At 49.6% G+C, this 18,052-nt stretch overlaps 1 protein-coding gene and 1 long non-coding RNA gene across 3 annotated transcripts in view; both read left to right on the forward strand.

Moving 5' to 3' along the window:
• LOC120954734 (uncharacterized) overlaps nucleotides 1-2,533 on the forward strand; it is a 63,301-nt gene extending 60,768 nt beyond the window's left edge. The window contains exon 3 of the long non-coding RNA XR_005751726.2: nucleotides 2,219-2,533. This is a non-coding gene — a long non-coding RNA (uncharacterized LOC120954734). The remainder of the gene's footprint in view (nucleotides 1-2,218) is intronic.
• Nucleotides 2,534-2,595: 62 nt separating this feature from the next.
• Nucleotides 2,596-18,052, forward strand: part of LOC120954733 (zinc finger protein jing homolog) — a 156,627-nt gene continuing 141,170 nt past the window's right edge. Inside the window, exons 1-4 of one of the 2 annotated variants that reach the window (XR_007452613.1) lie at nucleotides 2,596-8,023; nucleotides 8,111-8,249; nucleotides 10,335-10,515; nucleotides 10,602-13,224. Coding sequence is in view for 1 of the 2 variants with exons in the window: in XM_040374907.2 (XP_040230841.2) it covers nucleotides 2,711-8,023; nucleotides 8,111-8,249; nucleotides 10,335-10,515; nucleotides 10,602-11,253 (6,285 nt within the window). In the remaining variant the exon portion in view is untranslated. Of the gene's footprint in view, nucleotides 8,024-8,110; nucleotides 8,250-10,334; nucleotides 10,516-10,601; nucleotides 14,032-18,052 lie in introns of those variants that run through there. The other variant, XM_040374907.2, reaches the window with a different exon arrangement.

The following is an 18,052-nucleotide window of genomic DNA, read 5'->3' on the forward strand; positions in this document are numbered from 1 at the left end:
ATCAATCGCAGAATATATTTTTAGTAAAAATCTAAAATGAAAGTGAAAATAAGGAAAAAAACAGTGACTGAATATAAACCTTGCAACATTTGAAACAGTTTTTTGTAAATGTTTTTTTTTTATAATTAAATAAGTGTGCTATCAAACTGATCAGCTTCTCATAACGTATTGGTTGATGTACCGAAGAAGCGGAACATTTAATATTGAATGGAATTTCCCTAACTTCCGATAGCTGCCTTCAACGAAGAAGAACTACGAACCAAAATTCCAACGCTTTTCGGGCTGAAATTCAGGTGAGAAGCTCTTGTAGAGTTTCTGCCTTCGCTCGTGCATCCGTAGCACCTTCAACTCCATTACCACCAAACGCCAGCCGCCAAGCACTCGGGACGGGGGAGCATTCAGCAGCTAATGAAACAAACTCCCCAGCCAAGGAAGGGGAGAGGAGGTTAAGAAAAAGGATTCCCACTCAGCCGCACCAGAACACACACACACACGTACGTACGTACACAATGTCTGCGCGCTGAAGTGTATGGAGTGTAAGCTAAAGGAAAGAGACCGAACTTGATCTTGCCATGTATAATGTTGCGGCGGAACCACAAACCAAACTCACCTCACCTCACACAACGGCATCACCCCATCGTCCCCGTGTGTTTTGTGCAGCACGCTGCTGGACTTGGACTTTGTGCTTTGTGCCGGGGCCCCGACTCCCCACGGGTCAGTTGGCTGTGTTGTGCTGTGCGTCGGTGAAGGTTCCAGCGAGGAGCATAACGCGCGCGGGCCTGTTTGGTATGTTGCTGCTGATGCTTTCTGCTGTGTGCGTCCATCTATCTGAAGGCATGCGCATAAACATTGGCTACTTTCGCGCTTCGTTTCATGCCCCCGAGCTCAGTGTGTGTGTGTGAGCCAGGAGTGGAGTGGATTGGAAGGCATCGGAGAAAAGGGGAGTAGAGAGCGTATGTTTTCATGAATAAAACATTGCAATTCTACCATGCTTACGCCCTTCCCTCGGGCACCACCTCGGTCGATTTCGTAGGCTCCGATGTATGCCATGTATATCCGGACACGGTGGGACACGGTTTTCCAGTTGATGTCTCTAACCACTCTGGCGAGAGGCCAACTATTCCCTGCCCGATCATCCATCATCCTGTATTTACGGGTACCGATACCTGGCCCCTCGAACGCTAGTATCTATCGTTCAATTCGTTTTCAGAACCGGAAGACGTGCGAATGCCTCTGAGTCTTCTTTTCATGCAAATTCTCCAATTCTTCCCAAAGTCTAGTGCCTTTCCACCTTGCCTGCGGAGAGAAGAGTGGAAGAAATTGCCCCGCCAGCCAGTCAGCCAGAGCCCAGGGCAGCACAAAACACGCCCAGTACAAGCGGCCGTGTGGTTGACGTTTGAAAGCCCCCAGAGAGGCATGGCGGGAATAAAAGCGAAATTGATTTCCTCCACAGGTTTCTGGTTGGGGTGGTCGCTCGCGCTCGAACTTGGTCCATTAAGTGTGTGTGTGTGCCCGAAAGCAAAACCTGTTTACTGTGCCGTCTCCTTGACACTCTCCTAGGTTATTCCATTTAATGCGGCTCCGGTCCACCACTCGCTGTGTTGCTCCGTGCGAGTCATCTTGGTCCCTTGCTCTCTCGGTCAGTTGGGTCGACCGGGGCTCCCAATATTTCGCATTACTCACACAGACCAACACACACATACGCACAGGCAAAATTACAAAATACTGTCGAGCGCGTTGCAAAACCCGCGAGACGAAGGACGACGATATCATCATCCTCTTCCCCACCAAGGAGCACAAAACGCGAAGAAACAAACGAAGAAAAACTGTACCACAAAGAGGTCAATGAACGACCAAATATGAGCCCACCCACCTTCCCCTTGCCCTTGTTGGGCTCTGGAGAGAGGCAGGGAGCTCCGAGCAGACAGTCGACAGCAGCAGGAGGGCATAAGGAACTGGAACTGAATGGGAGTCTGTGTGACTCAAAGATGTGAATCTCAGCAAACCGGATTTTTTTTTCGCGCGCGCATTCACGTACCGGTTCATCTTTTTTTAGCTCTCTTTTCCATACGCTCTTTTTATCACTCCGTCTCTCCCTTACTGCCAGGGGTTTTAAACTACCTAAAATCATGATTTCCGCTACAGTTATTTAATTTCTGATTTCTAGATAAAAGCCCTATCATCTAACCATCGTTCTTTTTCTTTCTCTTTTTTGCAGCAGTCGCCGATTGTTAGCTTCCTCTCTCTCTCTGTACTTGGGAAACGGTGACGGCTCGGTTCGATGCTGGCAAAGCAACAGCACGACATGGCGAAGGTGTCGACGTCTGGTGGACAGTAGCGAAAAAAAACATGCATCAGGAGGAAACGCTTTCGGTACAGCACCAATCTCAGCGACGACGCGGTGATCGAGGAAGAGGAGTGAAAGCACGGAAGGAAGGAACAGCAGCAGAAAGAAGATGTCGTCACCAGCCGTACTAGCTGGGACGCCGCACCGATAGCTGTGTGTGAGAAAGAACGAGCCTCCACTATTTAGCCGAACCCAATGCAGCAACCGGCAGTCGGTAGTAGCCACAGTTCGCAGGAGAATCGACGCAGCCGACGAAGACGTGGACGCAGAAAGGAGGAGCAGCAGCAGCAGGTAGCAGGTTCCGCGAGGACGGAATTTGAACGCAACGGGAACGGCACACTCGACTGAAGTGGAGAACCGAGCATGGCACCCCACACCCAAACCGCCGGTGGAGTAGGGGGCATCACGATAAAGCAACCATTTCAACGGCGTCAGTGGCCATACAACACGGTCAACACGGCCGGCACGGCAACGAATGCTGTAACCGCCGGCACCACCACCACCACCACCAACAACAACAACAACAACAATACGACAAACGCTGCAGGCAGCGGCACTTCGACGCTGGCCGGTAACAACAACACTAGTATAAGCATAAGTAGTAATAGTAGCAACAGTGCCGCGGCCAACAGCAATGGCGGCGGTGCATCTCACACAACGGCAGCCGTTGCTGCGACTGGAACGACTGCGGCGGCGGCATCAAGCGCTGGAGCGACGACGAGCGCCACAGCAACAGCAGCCACCATCACTGCCTTTGCGACGACCCAGTCACAGACGAATGGCAGTAGCTTCTCCACAGCCAACAACAGCAACACTGCCACGGCTGCTGCCGCCGCCGTCGCACTGCTGCGGGTCGCTTCCGCCGGCACATCGGCCAGCCTGGCCGTGAGCCCGGCGAACAAGCTGAAGCGCCTGCAGCCGACGACGGTGACGGCATCGACGGCTGCCACCGCGCCCCCTACCACCACCGGTGTTCAGACAGACGGAACTGGAAAAAGCAATAGCAGCAACAGCAGCAATACCGGCGGCAGCATCCACCACCACGTGGCCGCCTCCGCCAAACGGGCCCGCCCGAATCAGCAGGAGGGCGCGGGCAAGATTGTGTGTAAGTCGGTCGGCACGAACACGAACGGGCCGCCCGCACTGGTCGCGGTCAGCAGTGCTGCCAGCCAGAAAAAGTTGACGCAAATGGCGATCGTTGCTGCGAGTGCGGTCAGCAACAACAACAACAGCCCCAGTCAGGCGGCGATGTTGATGAAGGCCGCTGCATCGTCCCTACCAGCGACGGCAGCGACTACCACCATCAACACCTCCGCCAGTATGCTGACGGCTGCCGCAACCGCCACCGCCCTCACGGCGGACCTAGCAAAGGCAAACAAAATCACGGGATACTTCAAGTCGCAGCTGAAACCGCCCAACACGTTCCAGAGCTTGAAGAAAAGCATCAAAACCGTTGCCGGACGTGCGTCGGCAATGCAGCAGCAGAAGCGGAAGCAGCTTACGGACGGCTCCACGGAAGGCTGCCCGGAATTGACGGCCACCTCTACTGCCACCACCAGCAGCACCACGACTACGATCAAACTGCCAATGAACGGGACGAGGACGACGTCTGGTCTCGTCAGCACTGCGACGAGCTCCAGCTCCTCCACCTCCACGCCGGCACCCTTCTCGGAGGTGGACGTGGAGAAGTATTTGAAGCTGTTTCAGCAGCAGACGACAGCACTGGGCAAACCGGCAAATGCAATATCACCAGCGACGGTAGCGCTGGAAGCGGTCGCTATAGCAACACTGGCCGCATCCGAGGCGGCAGCCACTGCCAACACCACTAGCAGCAGTGCCAGTTCTTCCTCCTCCTCCTCGGTGGTAGCCACCTCCACCAACAGCAATGCGGCGATCGTGTCGAAAAAGGTGGAGCGCAAGACAGCACGCATCGCGCCGACCGTGTCGGCCACGCGCAAGATCAGCCACACCGTACAGGGCGGTCTTGGTGTGGGTGGAGCGTCCGTCGTAACCGGACATACAAAGAAGCCCATCAACATTGCGCCGCGCACCACCACGGTCAGCAGTACGACCGCGGTCTACCAGCACACGATCGTGGCGGCACCGGCGGCAACGAGCACTGCCGCCACCAGCAGCAACACTACCGCCAGCGTGCACCACCATCATCAGGCGACTTCGACGACGACCACCACCACGCAGAAGACTGAGCATCCCATGCTGCTGGGCAAAACGAATCCCTCGCCGCCGGTCCTGCTCACCACCATCCGTCTGCCGGCTGGTACGGCGGCGGCGGCGGCGACGGCGGTCTCGCAACAACAGTCACAGCAGCAACCGACACTGCCAACCGTGTCGTCCCAGTCGCAAACGGTACAGACCGGTGCTACAACCCAGTATAAAACGATCGTTCCCCACCCACCAGTACCAGCCTCGTCCAGTGCTGGCGCCTCCACCGCCGCCGCCACTGCAACATCAAAGCCATTGTCGAGTTCAAAACATACGACAGCGGTCAATACGTCGGCCGCCGACACCACCACCACGATCGCCCCAACGGCGGCCGTCTTTCAGTTTCACCACCATCACCAGCTGACGGGAGGAGTGGGACCCGGCCAGATACCGAATCTGGTGCAGATCTCGAACCTACTTCCCCTGGCCCAGCAGCCGCCAAAGCTAGCCGGCGGTGCTTCCCTCACGCTCACCACGGCGGCTAGCGCGGCCGCCATCCAGCAACAACAGCAACAACAGCAGCAGCAACAACAACAATCGGCATCGGCCGCGGCCGCTGCCGCATTCGCATCCGCGCTCGGTACCGGCACCCCGACGGCTACGGCCGCCAACCTGCTAGTCAACGCGAACGGCCTCAGCAGCGGTGCAGCGGCCGGGCTGCTGCGTAGCGGAGCAACCGGCACCAATGGCAACGCGTCCGGCCCGGCGGCTGGCCCAACGCCACAGCTCGTCATGAACGCGACCATCATCAAAATCCATCAAATACAGCAGCAACAGCAGCAGGCGGCCGCTGCCGCCGCCCAGCAAGCGGCACAGCAGCAACAGCAGCAGCTGATGGCAGCCGCGGCCAATTCGGTTGCGAACGCGGCAGCCGCAGCGGCAGCCACCCAGCAGCAGCAAAGCTTCACCATGGAGGCGTCCGCGATGAACATGAACTTTAGCGGCATGTTTGCCACCAAACCGACCACCACGGTGGTGCCGTACTCGTGCCAGACAACGGCGGCCGGGCGCGCCACCGCCTACCACCAGCAGCAGGCCGGCCCCCAGGCCCTGTACTCCTCGGCGCTGAACCACTTCGCCGCCGCCCAGCAGCACGCACAGCAGCATCATCCGCAGCAGCTGTTCATGACGCCCACGGGCGGGATATTCGTGAACGCGGCCGCCATCCCGGCGATGATCAGTTCGCAGCTGAGTGCGGCCTTCACCCAGGCGACGGCCAACATTCCCGCGCTGCATCCGCTGCAGCCGCCACTGCCAGCGTCGTCGCAAGCCACGACGAGTGGCAGCGCAAACGGTGGCAGTGCCGCCGCCGCCCCCGGACAGTTACCAAATATCACAGCTATCATCCAACAGAGCAACGGCGGAACGGCCGCTAGCGGCGGCAGTGCTGCTGCCGCCCAGCAGCAACAACAGCAGCAACATCATCACCACCATCACCATCAACTACTGGCGAACATTTCGCCTGCAATCCTCTCGAACCTGCAGGTAGCAACGGCGGCAGCGCTCGCCGGCGCTGGCACTGGTGTGAGTGCGAACAAGCTCGCTCTCGGACAGGCAACACCGGTGACGGGCGCTCAGTTTGTGCCAATCTCGGCTGCCGCTCACTACGGTGCCGGCACCACGATCTACGCAGCAGCACCGCAAACCCTCTCTATCGCGACGTCGATGCATCACGCACAGCAGCAGCAGCAGCAGCAACAGCAGCAGCAACAACAACAACAACAGCAGCTGCAACACCAACAACAGCAACAGCAGCAACAGCAAGCAATCCTGTCGGCGGGTGTCCAATCGCTCTCTCCGCCACCGCTCGTGGCCACCGTGCCAACGTTCACCACCACCGGCAAACCGATCATGAACGCCGTACTGAACGGAGTCTCGTCAGCGGTGTCGTCCGGTGCAACGCCTTCTTCCGGTGCGCAAAAGCTGTCCCTCGGTGGCGAACCGCCGGGCCTGGTACCGGTACAGCTTTCGAAGCAACCGCCGGTTGTTTCGTCGGCTGCTGCCGCACCACTTCCCAAGCTGGTCCGTTCTGGGGCGCTCCCGGCGCGCAGCAACGGGTCCACGCAAACGTCTGCGATCGTTGTGCCGCCAGCCGCACCCACCTCACCGCCGGCGCTCAACCCGCTCACGGTGGATTGTGGCAGCAGCAACGACAGTGGCATCGTGGCCAACTCCAGCGACAGCGAGGACAAGTCGCTCACGATCGATCTCTGTTCGCCCGGATCGCCGTCCGACACGTCCGACACTGCCAAGAAGGGCGAGGAAGGGGACGAGGAAGAGGAAGAAGATCATCATATTCACGACCACCATCACCATCACCATCACCGTCATCTGCATCAACGGCATCATCTGCATGGCAGCAAGGACGATACACGCACCACGACGTCGTCCCGATCGTCACCGCTCTCTACCTCATCCTCGGAAGACTCCGAGGATCTGATGATCGTCGACCATCATGCGCCGTCGGCAGAGACAAATACCACTGCAACGGTTGCATCCGTTGCGGTTTCTCCGTTTCCGCCGCCACTGCGGCTACTGTCTGACGTGGCAGTCGCGGCTGCCGAGGCAGAAGCCGCTCTTCATCAGCAGCAACAACAGCAGCAGCAGCAGCAGACAGCTTCTGTGGTGCACCAACAACAACACGCCACGACCAATTCGTCCGTGCTAGAGCTGATCAGACAGAAGCATGAGCAGCAACAACAACCGGACCAATCATCGATGGAGCAAGATGAGGAGGAGGACACATCATCGTCCAGTGCCAAGCCAGAGGAGCAGCTGCTGCAACAGCAGGAGCAACAGCAGCAATTGCACCACGAACCAATGTCCGTCGCTTCGTCCTCGTCTGGAACGGACCTGCAGGAAGACTACAGTGCCGCCCCAACGCCCCAAAGTAGCAGCTCGTCCGACGGTACGCTGACGTCGCAACAGCAGGAGCCAAAGTCGTCCTCCCAGCTCGACGCCCGCCATGCGAACGCATCGCCCAGCTGCTCGCTGTCGGAGCAATCCTCCTCTCATCTATCGCCACCGAGCATCGACACAGAGATGGCACTGGCGAACCCGCTCGCACCGGAAGCAACCTGTGCCAAAAGTCCCATCCTTTCGCAGCCGAAAACGATCCGCTTCCCGGCACCGTCCGGTACGGCACCGCACCACAACTTCGGCCGCAAGGGCTTCCGCCGGTCGGGCGACGGGCGGCTGTACGGCGTGTGCTACTGGCGGGACTGTGACAGCAAGTACGACAGCAACACGCAGCTGCTGGACCATCTGCAGAACGCGCACGTCAACACGCAGAAGGACGGAACCGGCCTGTACGCCTGTCTGTGGGACGGCTGCAAGGTGCACAACAAGGAATCGACTAAGTTTAACTGGCTGGAAAAGCACGTCCTGTCGCATGCCTGTACCAAACTGCACAAGTGCATCTTTGAAGGATGCGGCATGCGCTTCGCCTCACAGGTAAGGGAGACAAAGTCACATTCTACAGGCTACCGAATAACCCTCGAATATGCTAACCACCGGAATATCCATTTTTTCCTCTCTCAGCCAATGCTGGTAAAGCACGTCAACAGTCACGTGGATGTGGACCGAAACAGCTCTGGCAAGCGATCGTCCGATCCGCCCGTCCCGAAGATGCTACGTAAAACGGGCAAAAAACTGCGCTACCGTCGGCAACCGTGGTCAGGTAGGTGTTTGCTATGGGTGCGAACGAACGCGTGGGCATTTCGACGGGCTGTTGGGTTTGGGGGTAGCGGTTAAATAGTGTCGTAAGAAGGGTAGCAGGATCCTTTTTGCCAAACAGGCGGACGGGTAGTTGAAATGCTGTGGAAGTGAAAACAGAACGATCATGTATGTGCTCAATACAGCAAGGACATGCAGTTGCAACGAAATAGTTTAATGACTTTAACCAAAAGCATGCCTGATGTATCCCGTCGTTTGCATGCAAAATAGTACGTGCAAAATAGTAGAAACTAATTTGCAGTAGCTCATGTGTAAATGGTAATGTTTTTCGTTGCAGTCAGTGCTGCAAAATGTCACTGCCAATGTCATAAAAAATCTGACTGAAACAAAACCCATATCAGCGTCACGTTATCAATTGTGATAAATCAGAGATGATACTCAAAATGATCGGTGTGATCAATACATGCTTCGTGGCATTTTTGCGACCATTGCTTGGTCAATCACTATGTCATGCCTTTTTTTACTGTGATCAGTTCTGCAAAATGTCGCTGACATAGTCATGCCAAATTGCGGCTGAAGCAAAATAATTTCAGCGTCACGAGCTCTACTGCGATGATCAGAGGTGAGACTCTAACAGTTGTTGCGACCATCACATGCTTGGTGATATTGTGTGCAACTAACTCTTGGTCGCGACATTTGCATTCGGTGATCATCCCAATAGTCATGGGAGATATGCGGTGCGTGCGGGTGGTTCCAAGAAACAAAATGAGCACGAGGATCGTTCTCGTTCTGTTTCACCCGACAGACCTTCAAACCAGACAGAGCAATAAAGAATGTTCATTTTGTTACTTGGGACCATACACCAAGTATATTCCAAGAATGTCGTGATTATCACCGACACAAAATGTCGTGACCAAGTGAGTGATCAAGAGTTTGGTGCTAAACAAAATGTCATCAAGCATGTGATTGGATCACCAACTGTTTGAGTCTCATCTCTGATCATCTCAGTTGTGTACGTGAGCTTATCTGAGCTTCGTGTCAGTCATGAGTGTTAGTGAATGAAACAGTGACATTTGGCAGCACTGTTCACAGCCAGAAAAAAATGATTATGCTTGCGTCGGCATTAAGCTCAGCTTGTCAGTTAGAGTATCGGGTTTGACTCAAGTGATGCTCATGACATTTTGCAGCACTGGTTGTAATCGCTACAATGTCATAATGCAGTTGAGTTTTATTATCAACTTATTTGCTTTGTTTGTCTGTGACATATTTTCTTTATGTACTTTCTGATTGTACTTTGATAAAATGCTTTTTGGTTGCTGTAACAGTATAATGTTTAAATCAACTGGTCAGTAATACACTAAATTTAACACGTTGTTCCTTGTTTTTGTAACTCGTATATGGTTTAATACAATGATTTATGTATTCCAAGTTTGCAAGCTTTTCGAACGTTTCCATATGGCTTATTTTTTCACATTCTTCTTATCGTTCTTATGCTCATGTGTCCTTTTTGTACTATTTTGCTGTAGAGCTAAAGTACCTATCGTTCTATTTCTCTCTCTCTCTCTCTCTCTCTCCTTTGCTTACGTATTTAATTGTTTGCAATGTTGCTGTTAAAAAGCACTCAACTATCCTTGTTCTTGATCGTTCCAACACAACCACAGCATCTCAAGAAGGTGCGCATAACGGCGCGGTTGGTACACCCAACCGCCGCGCGGAAGCTCCTTCGGGGAGGTTTGCTTTTGATTCACAGAATATGCAGGTTCCTGTCCAGGGTAGATGTATACTCAATGCAGTTGCAGTCAGTCACCATTACCGGCCACAATATATTCATGCAGCAGAGATACATTCCAGAACACAAATGTGTCCGTTGGCTGCCTCAGTTGGCGGTGCAGCCATGAACCAAATCGCAAGCAAAGCGCAGTTTAAATGACAATGACAATTATCTCATTCTTGCGTTATATGTGTTATATTTAAATGTACATGTGTTAATAGTTTTAAATAAGTAGCATAGTGTTAGCTATAAAGTGTGTGATTTTACCTTTAACACTAATCGCTCGTTATGTTTCCCGTTTTCCGTACATCCGTGCAGCGCGCCGTTTTGATTTCTTCGATTCCGGTGTGATGGAAGGGTTGCAGCATCGCTTGATACGGCTTGCCACCATCGCAAGCGGACCGGGTGGAGCGATAACGTTCCGTGGATTGCAGCTCAGCCGCCGCCACATACCGAGCGAAGGGACGGAAGTGCTCGTCCGATGGTACCCAGCCGATATGTAAGTAACTGAAATTAATATAATATTATATTTAATAAAAAAAATATGAATTAATATTTTATATCCTTTTTCATCTACTTGTTCAGCTTACCGGACGAATGGTTACCGGAGCTTCCGGCAGGGGAAAAGTTTGTGAAACAGGTCAACATTCACAGTCTCTCATTCGAGCAGCAGAATGAACTGTCGGACTATTTGAAGCACGATCGGCTCAACCCAACGGCTGCTACGATTGTGAACCCGTTTATCGCGCTGCACGAGCACGAGTGTGCGTTGCCGGTGACGACGACGACTGCCAGTGGTGGTAGTGGAAGCAGCTCCAATCTGAGCAGTATCAGCAGCAACAGCAGCTGCAGCTGGAGCAACAACAGCTTCTCGAACTGTCCAACAACCGAGAAGCGATTTAATTCACGCACGGCACCCAAGCAACAGCGCAAGCGCTCGAAACCATCCGGTACAAGTTCATCGACGGGAGGATCTTCCATTACATCCACCGGATTTTCGTCGCTGTTTTCAACCTCGCTAACATCACTGTCCGGTGGTGGAGGAGCCGGAGCGACCACTGCCAGTAATACGGCCCCGTCGTCCTGCGGTAGTAGTAGTCGTGATGGAAGCTGCGGCACAATGCAACTGTCATCCTCATGCTCTTCATCGTCGATTTCGTTTACCTCCTCATCGGGATCCTCTTCCGCAACGTCATCCGGACTCGTGATGAAATCATCGTCCTCCTCCTCATCCTGACCGTCGTCGATGCCAACGAGAGCGCACAATCAAAAGCGCAAAGTAAGACCCGCTCCGGTAAGCGAGCGTGTCAAACCGGTAGAAACAAAGCCGGCAGCGCCCGCCGCTGCAGGATCATCAGTTAGCCGACAGGGCCGCATCCGATTGCTGTCGGCAAAGGCAGCCCAGTTGCCTTTGCAGCACCGTGATGGCAAACGAAAAAACACATCTCATAGTGCAGCAGGGGAGCGGAATCGTCGCAGTGCTGCCGCTGGAACCACTGAAACCGCAAACAGCAGGCGGTAAGGTGGATGATTGTATTGTATGATAATTAACGAATAATTGGTATATAGTAGTTGCTTCCACTCCTGCATGGAGGGGAGGGGATGCCTCCATGTAATTAAGGTGAATGAAGTAGAAATGTCTCCGCTCCGCTAAACGATACAATCCATAACAAGAGCAATTGCAAACTAGAAGTATAGCCAGGGTTAGGAAGTAATGTGTCTAATGTGAATTAAAAGCGCCAAACGCTACTAGCTTACTCTGTAATAACCGCACTGGGGCGCATTTTTTATGGACTGATCCTACGCGCCTAGAGTGAGGAGAACTCTCCTCCAACTCTCCTCGGTTAAGAAATTCCCCACCAAACACCACATACTTACTCACATCTACACACTCACGCACACAAACACTCACACTCGTACGCAAACAAACAAACAAACACGGACACTAGAACGTGGCCTGCAAGTAGCATGTAAGTGCAACAGTAGCCATTGAAGATTTCTGAGTATGATGTGTGCGTCGGTCGTGAAAGGAGGGTTAATGTGAGGTTATTATTTTAATTAACTTACTCACCCGGTTCAGTGGTGTTCAAATTGTGAATATATTTTAGTTTAGAGCAAAGTGTTAGATAAATGTCGGCGAGGCAAGGCAAAGGTATGTTTTTCTTCCTAATTTTCCTCGTTCGGAAGTAGAGCTAAACTACTCCTTTTGCGCTAATGATCTATTACATTTTCGACTATTAGTACAACGAGGGAAGCAATGGAAGCGTAAGCCGTGTACGTGAACTATTAAGCTAAAGAAAGGAACTTTATTTGTCGAAATGATTTGAATGTAGCAGGAACTTGCGATACACAAATATACACACTCACACAAACCAACCAACCATAGACACATCCATCGGCCGTAGGGAGAGCGTTGTTTGTATCATTATTGTTTCTTTTCAAGCAGGAAAATGAAATATAGCACTAATAAGTCGAATGTTCTGGTATGCGCACAAAGAAGAGAAGAGACAACAAGTGAGGGAAAACGTGTATTTGGTGCGTGTGCTGCGCGGTATTAGCACTGCATAGAAGTTGTCAGACAAAATTATTTCACTAATCCGTTGATCTCAAAATAGTACTGTCTAGTATGTAAAAGAGGACGCAGTACACAAGTGAGTGTGTGCGAGCGGTCACGGTGGCCTTGCAGCCGCGCGGAAGGAGGGCGCATTGTCCCTGGGAGACGGGAGAGATCACGCGCAAAGAACGTGCGTGAAGTAAAGGAGGGGAAACGTAACATAATTTGATGCTAGTGATGTAATAAGGCTAGAATTAGAGTACGCTGTGACCATAGCAACCACATAGTACGGGAGGGCGTGTCGGGTTGAGAATGACAATAGTAGGCATTACTCTCCTCGCAAAACATCCTCCGACATTACGGGAACGTAACCACACCCAAACAAACGTACACGCACACATGTATGTACGCGTACACACAACACACACTACACTCCTCCACAAAAGAGCATGGTGGAAATAGAGTAATCTAGCAATACATTTCAAAAACATTGCGATGGATTAAGACTGAAAAATGTATTTTTATTAGATTGTACAGTAAAGGATGTGAATGCGAAGGCGGAGGGTTAACCGAAGGCATGGATGCTGAAGGCGGAAGCACGTAAGAAAAAGGGCAAACAATTGTGACTCACACACACCAAGGGAGCGATTTATAGTATGGAAGGATTGCAATTATTGTACACAAATGAGCGGCGGGCAGAAGATGAAACTACTTTTATCACTTTTAACTAATCCGCGCATACCATCCGTGGAATGAATTGGCAGGACAATTACTCACTGTAACATGTGTGGTACATTTTCACGATCAACAAGCAATCTTATCTTTGCAATACTGATTACCATGGCAACCATGGGGATGCGAAAAGTTGCAGAGCACGTGCTTGGAAGAAAGAAAGTGTTTAATATTATATTATAATCAAAACAAGTTCTTCTCTCTATGTGGTGCTGATACGAATCTTTCTTTTATTTAAGTTGGTTCATCTACCGTAATCGATCTGGATCTCGTTTCTCGTTATCAGACTCGTTTATGCCTAAAGCTAAACCTGACGTGTGTGTGATGACGTTTGTCTTCTTTTGTGTAACTCTTTGCTCTTCTTTACCAATCAGAAGAAAACAACCAAAACCTTCGTGTATTATCCTTTACTGCATTCGAACCCAAATTGGCTTTATAGAAACAAAAACAAAATTTAAAGTTAAATGTGTGTAAAACAAAATTAACTAAAAAGTAACAACCACTGTGCGCATAGGGTTAAAAACGCTTAACAAACGGTCGTCGCCTCAGTCGAACAACTCTGCAACGAACGAACGAAAAAGGGAAGATGCGCAAAGAAATATGATCACTGCCAAAAAAAAAAACACACACACACACACACAACTGAAAAAACTCTTTAATCTATATGGGGGAAAGAAGAAACTTGACTGAATTATGAAACTAAATATTAAAAGGAAGAAAAAAAAAGAAGACACTAAAATCGAACAAAGCGGAAAAGAAAAGGAAAAGAAAAGGAAGAGAAAGGCACTGTGTATAGTTGCGATACGTTGCATGTAAAAGCCACCCGGAAAGGATAGAGGGAATGCAACTGCATTTAAAGCTTTGCAAGAGTACAGAGGAAAATAATTGAAACGGTTAAAACTAATGATGTTGCAAAATGAACCCTACCCGAGGACAGAATCAAACCCCGTAAAACACAAGAAACAACATTCCGTGAAATGTTAGGAAAGGTTTCCTTCGATACTTCCCATACAAATCCTTCCAAACTGCCAGCTTGCGAAGAAAGATTTAAATGCGTGCACAAACGACATTAACCATCCAGCAGCATTCTGGTGTTGGTAAACACAAACACTGCCATTTAACACTGCCGATTTAGACATCCTTTTTTTATTCAGCATCACGCTTTATTATTTAGGGTTGCTTTATTTTGCATTTGATTCCTCGTCGTGTACTTGTTGAGCTTCCCCGTCGGTGCTGTCGGCGCAGGAACTGTGGGGGAAAAAGATTAGTTAAATTTTGCAAAGAGCTGTTTCTTTTCATCGCTCTTCAACACTCTTCCGCTCACTCACTACTGCCCAAAACACGATAAGGCGCAACGGATCGTGAGACAAGAGTTGTGTTCGTTTCTTGTCAAAGACCGCGTCGGACCATGTTCGAGCCGTTCTATTTAGGTGTTAAAATTTAAGTGAACTGTCGATGAAAAGCAAAACGCTTATGCTGTGGAGGCAAAACTCCACCGTAATGCCATCGCGGGGGGCCATCGATCGTATCCTTCCTACACCAGTGGAGGGGGGGTACCAGTGGTTTTTTTGCTTCCCATGGAATTCCTTCCTCCTTTCCGCTACGTTTCTATTGTTTCGGACTGGCTGAGAGAAAATAATATTTCTTTAGAAATTTATGTTTGGACTGATTTTTATAAAATAGTTTTCTGTTAAGCGGTTAGGGTTACATACACGTGTAAATCGTTTTAGTGGCGTGAAATTAGACGACGATGCGACTGCTCTATCTTCTTGTGTTGTGTGTTACGTACGTTACGTCTCGTTCGGTGCACTATGTGTGTGTTTGTGTGTGACAAAAATCACGGAGCCATAACTCGAAAAAGCGCAGAACCAGCGAGACATTTAGACGTCAAAAGCAATGGACGAAATTTGCCATGTGCCCGGGCGCACATTTGTAGTACAATCGAAATCGCTCTCTTTTAAGAGGATGCAAACTTGGCGCAATCTTAAGCTAAGTGGTGAATGGAACGCATCCCATCGCCTTTTTTTTCTTTCTATATCGTTAAGCGTAACTACTCGTTTAGGCACTAATTTATGTGTGAGCTTTTATTTTTGAAAAGCATTCAGAGCATGTGCGTTCCCAAAAACGACACCAGCGCCGAGTCTCTTTATAAGAAACGACGATAGAGAAAGCAAAGAAGAAAAAACGAACACGTCCACCAATTACATACATACATTTATCAATAAATGTTCTCTCTCTCTCTCTCTTTATGTTCCCTCCTTCGGTCATTTAAGGGTGTGAGAATGGTGTAGCAAAAGTAAAAATACTATAGAGCCCTATCACTGCCGCTCCATGCTTTTTAAGTGTTGTGAAAGGTTTGTTGGTGCCACTGGGTCAGCCCACAAACACCGTGTGGTATAACCTTTTCTTTTGTCCAGAAAGGATATCTTAGCAATATCGTGCGTTTAGCAAATCGATCCTCCTATGTGAGTGTGCGTGTGTTTTGTACGGGCAGCACACGTGCTGCTGTGCTTTTTCCTCCTCTTATAATTTGGTGATGGCGCACTATTTTGCGCGACTGCTTAGCATTTACGTATTTACGCAAAGAGACAGGAAAAGCGCACAGAGATCTTCACAGCAACCACTCTCTCGTATTGGTGAGCGCTCTTCAGCCTTCACTGCCCAACCTTTTCACGTGTAGACGATTTAAGTGTAATTTTATTGTAAAAATATGACACCTACCTACCTATCCGCCGTCGTCGTCTTCGTCGAGTACGTTGTGTTTTTTTAGTTTAATTTTTGTAACCCACATCGTCTCACTGTACACGCACACGCGCACAACTCGCAATGTTTGCGCAGCTGTACTGATGGCGCTGAGGGCGAACATAGTTTTATAGTATTTTTTAATAGGAAAAGTTTAGTATCATCATAACTGCAAATGCTTAGTGTTAGGTTTAACCATCTGTCTTCTCCTTAATCGTATCCTCAACCCACAACACGCAACCTATTATACGACTAATTAGTACCGTAGGATTCGATGTTTGCTTTAAGTTCGTTCGTCTAGTAGCGTTTAAGTGTACACTGTGTAAGGAAACGATCCCTCTCATCTTTTGAGGAGCGGAGTAGGAGGAGAGAGGGGGAGCTTGGGGACACGAACCCCCCCCCCCCCCCCTCAGTACAAAAGCAAACCAATCGGCGATGTGTCTTGTGTTTTGTATTTCTCGTATAATAATCCTTCCGAGGCGGACACACACACACACCTCGTTGTCGCGCATGTTAGATTTAATACAACAAACAACAAAAAACTACTACTACAACTACTACTGCCCAACCCCTCCCAAAATGTTCCTGCCACGATCGCGATCACACGCGTGTGTATGTTCATTGTAACACGATCCACTGGTGGGCCACACGTGGGGCGCTTAAATGTGACGTGAAGTTTTTGAAAAAGAAAATTGAAAAGATAAAAACTCATCTTTTATTTGAACGTTACGTTTTTTTTATATGTGTTGTATTATTTGCTTTTTTCTTATTGATTGTTTTGTTCTCCTTGTTTCACTCGTCGTACGTGATGATGACAGTTTTCTTTCTTTCATTTCAGATATTGTTTTATTGTTCTTTTCACTTTCTGTTTGCGTTATATATGTGTGTTTTCTTCGACTTTTGTTTTCTTTTAGATAATTTAATCCCTTTTCCATCCTTATACAACTTTTATATTACGGCAAAATGGAGCTCTATACCACTCGCATAACCACCTACACTACAAGGATTCCAAGCTGGCACAGTTGTGTTGTTTCCCTTCTTTCCCCACCACGTACTCGAATCGGCTGGCAGCATAGTAAACGGCAAAGAGAAACGTTTGAGTATCGATGGATTTCGTACAGGAGTGAAAATAATGTATCATAAAGCTCTGCTCTGTCGAACGATAAATAGAATTCGTATCAAATTGTAGGTGATACTATGTGTAAGTAATGGTAGTAAGGGAAGGGTCGTATCTAGGCGTTAAGACATGTCTTCACATAAAGTGATTACGAGTAATAATTAAACAGTAGTTAACGGGCAGGGAAGGAGATGATGAGCTGACAGGGTGAGATGAGCAGCTAAGATAAAAAGCATGAAATATAAAACATCAAAGTTATTAATGGTGGGTCGGTAAATACGATACAAACACGCGACGGTACTAAACAGAATATGCAAACCTTCTCCAGCTACGATCGTAAGGACATGGTTCGTCAGTTGTAAAAAAGGAACATATGATCGACATGAAGGAAAACCTCAGGGGGTTGGTTTAATGTTTTCCAACACAAAACACACAGATACACCACCAAACACACACACACATACACACAATTGTTTGCACGCCGCTTTACAGCGATAATGCAGTGGAATCGATTACGTGAAAGGGTTTTTAGCAACCATATGCCTCTGATGTTTAAACATGTTTTAACTAACTGTGTTCTTTAGGTGTTTGTACCGTTGCCTAATCATACTCTCAATCAAGGAGAGAGCGAGAGAGAGGAGACAGGAAACTCTACCATTCGCTTTCATTACTTTTAAGGAACGATGCGATTAACCAATGCAGGATCGTACAGGGGGAAGGTGACGATAAAACACACATACGAGAGAGAGAGAGAGAGAGAGAGAGAGAGAGAGAGAGAGAGAGAGAGAGAGAGAGAGAAAACGGTTGAATGAAAGTGAAAACGAAGCAGGGAGATATGGACAGGAGACACAACTGGTGGCTGGCAACGGAACGGTTTCGGGAAAATCAGTG

The sequence above is a fragment of the Anopheles coluzzii genome, chromosome 3 (assembly GCF_943734685.1).
Source record: "Anopheles coluzzii chromosome 3, AcolN3, whole genome shotgun sequence".
In the NCBI taxonomy this organism is placed as follows: Eukaryota; Metazoa; Arthropoda; class Insecta; order Diptera; family Culicidae; genus Anopheles; species Anopheles coluzzii.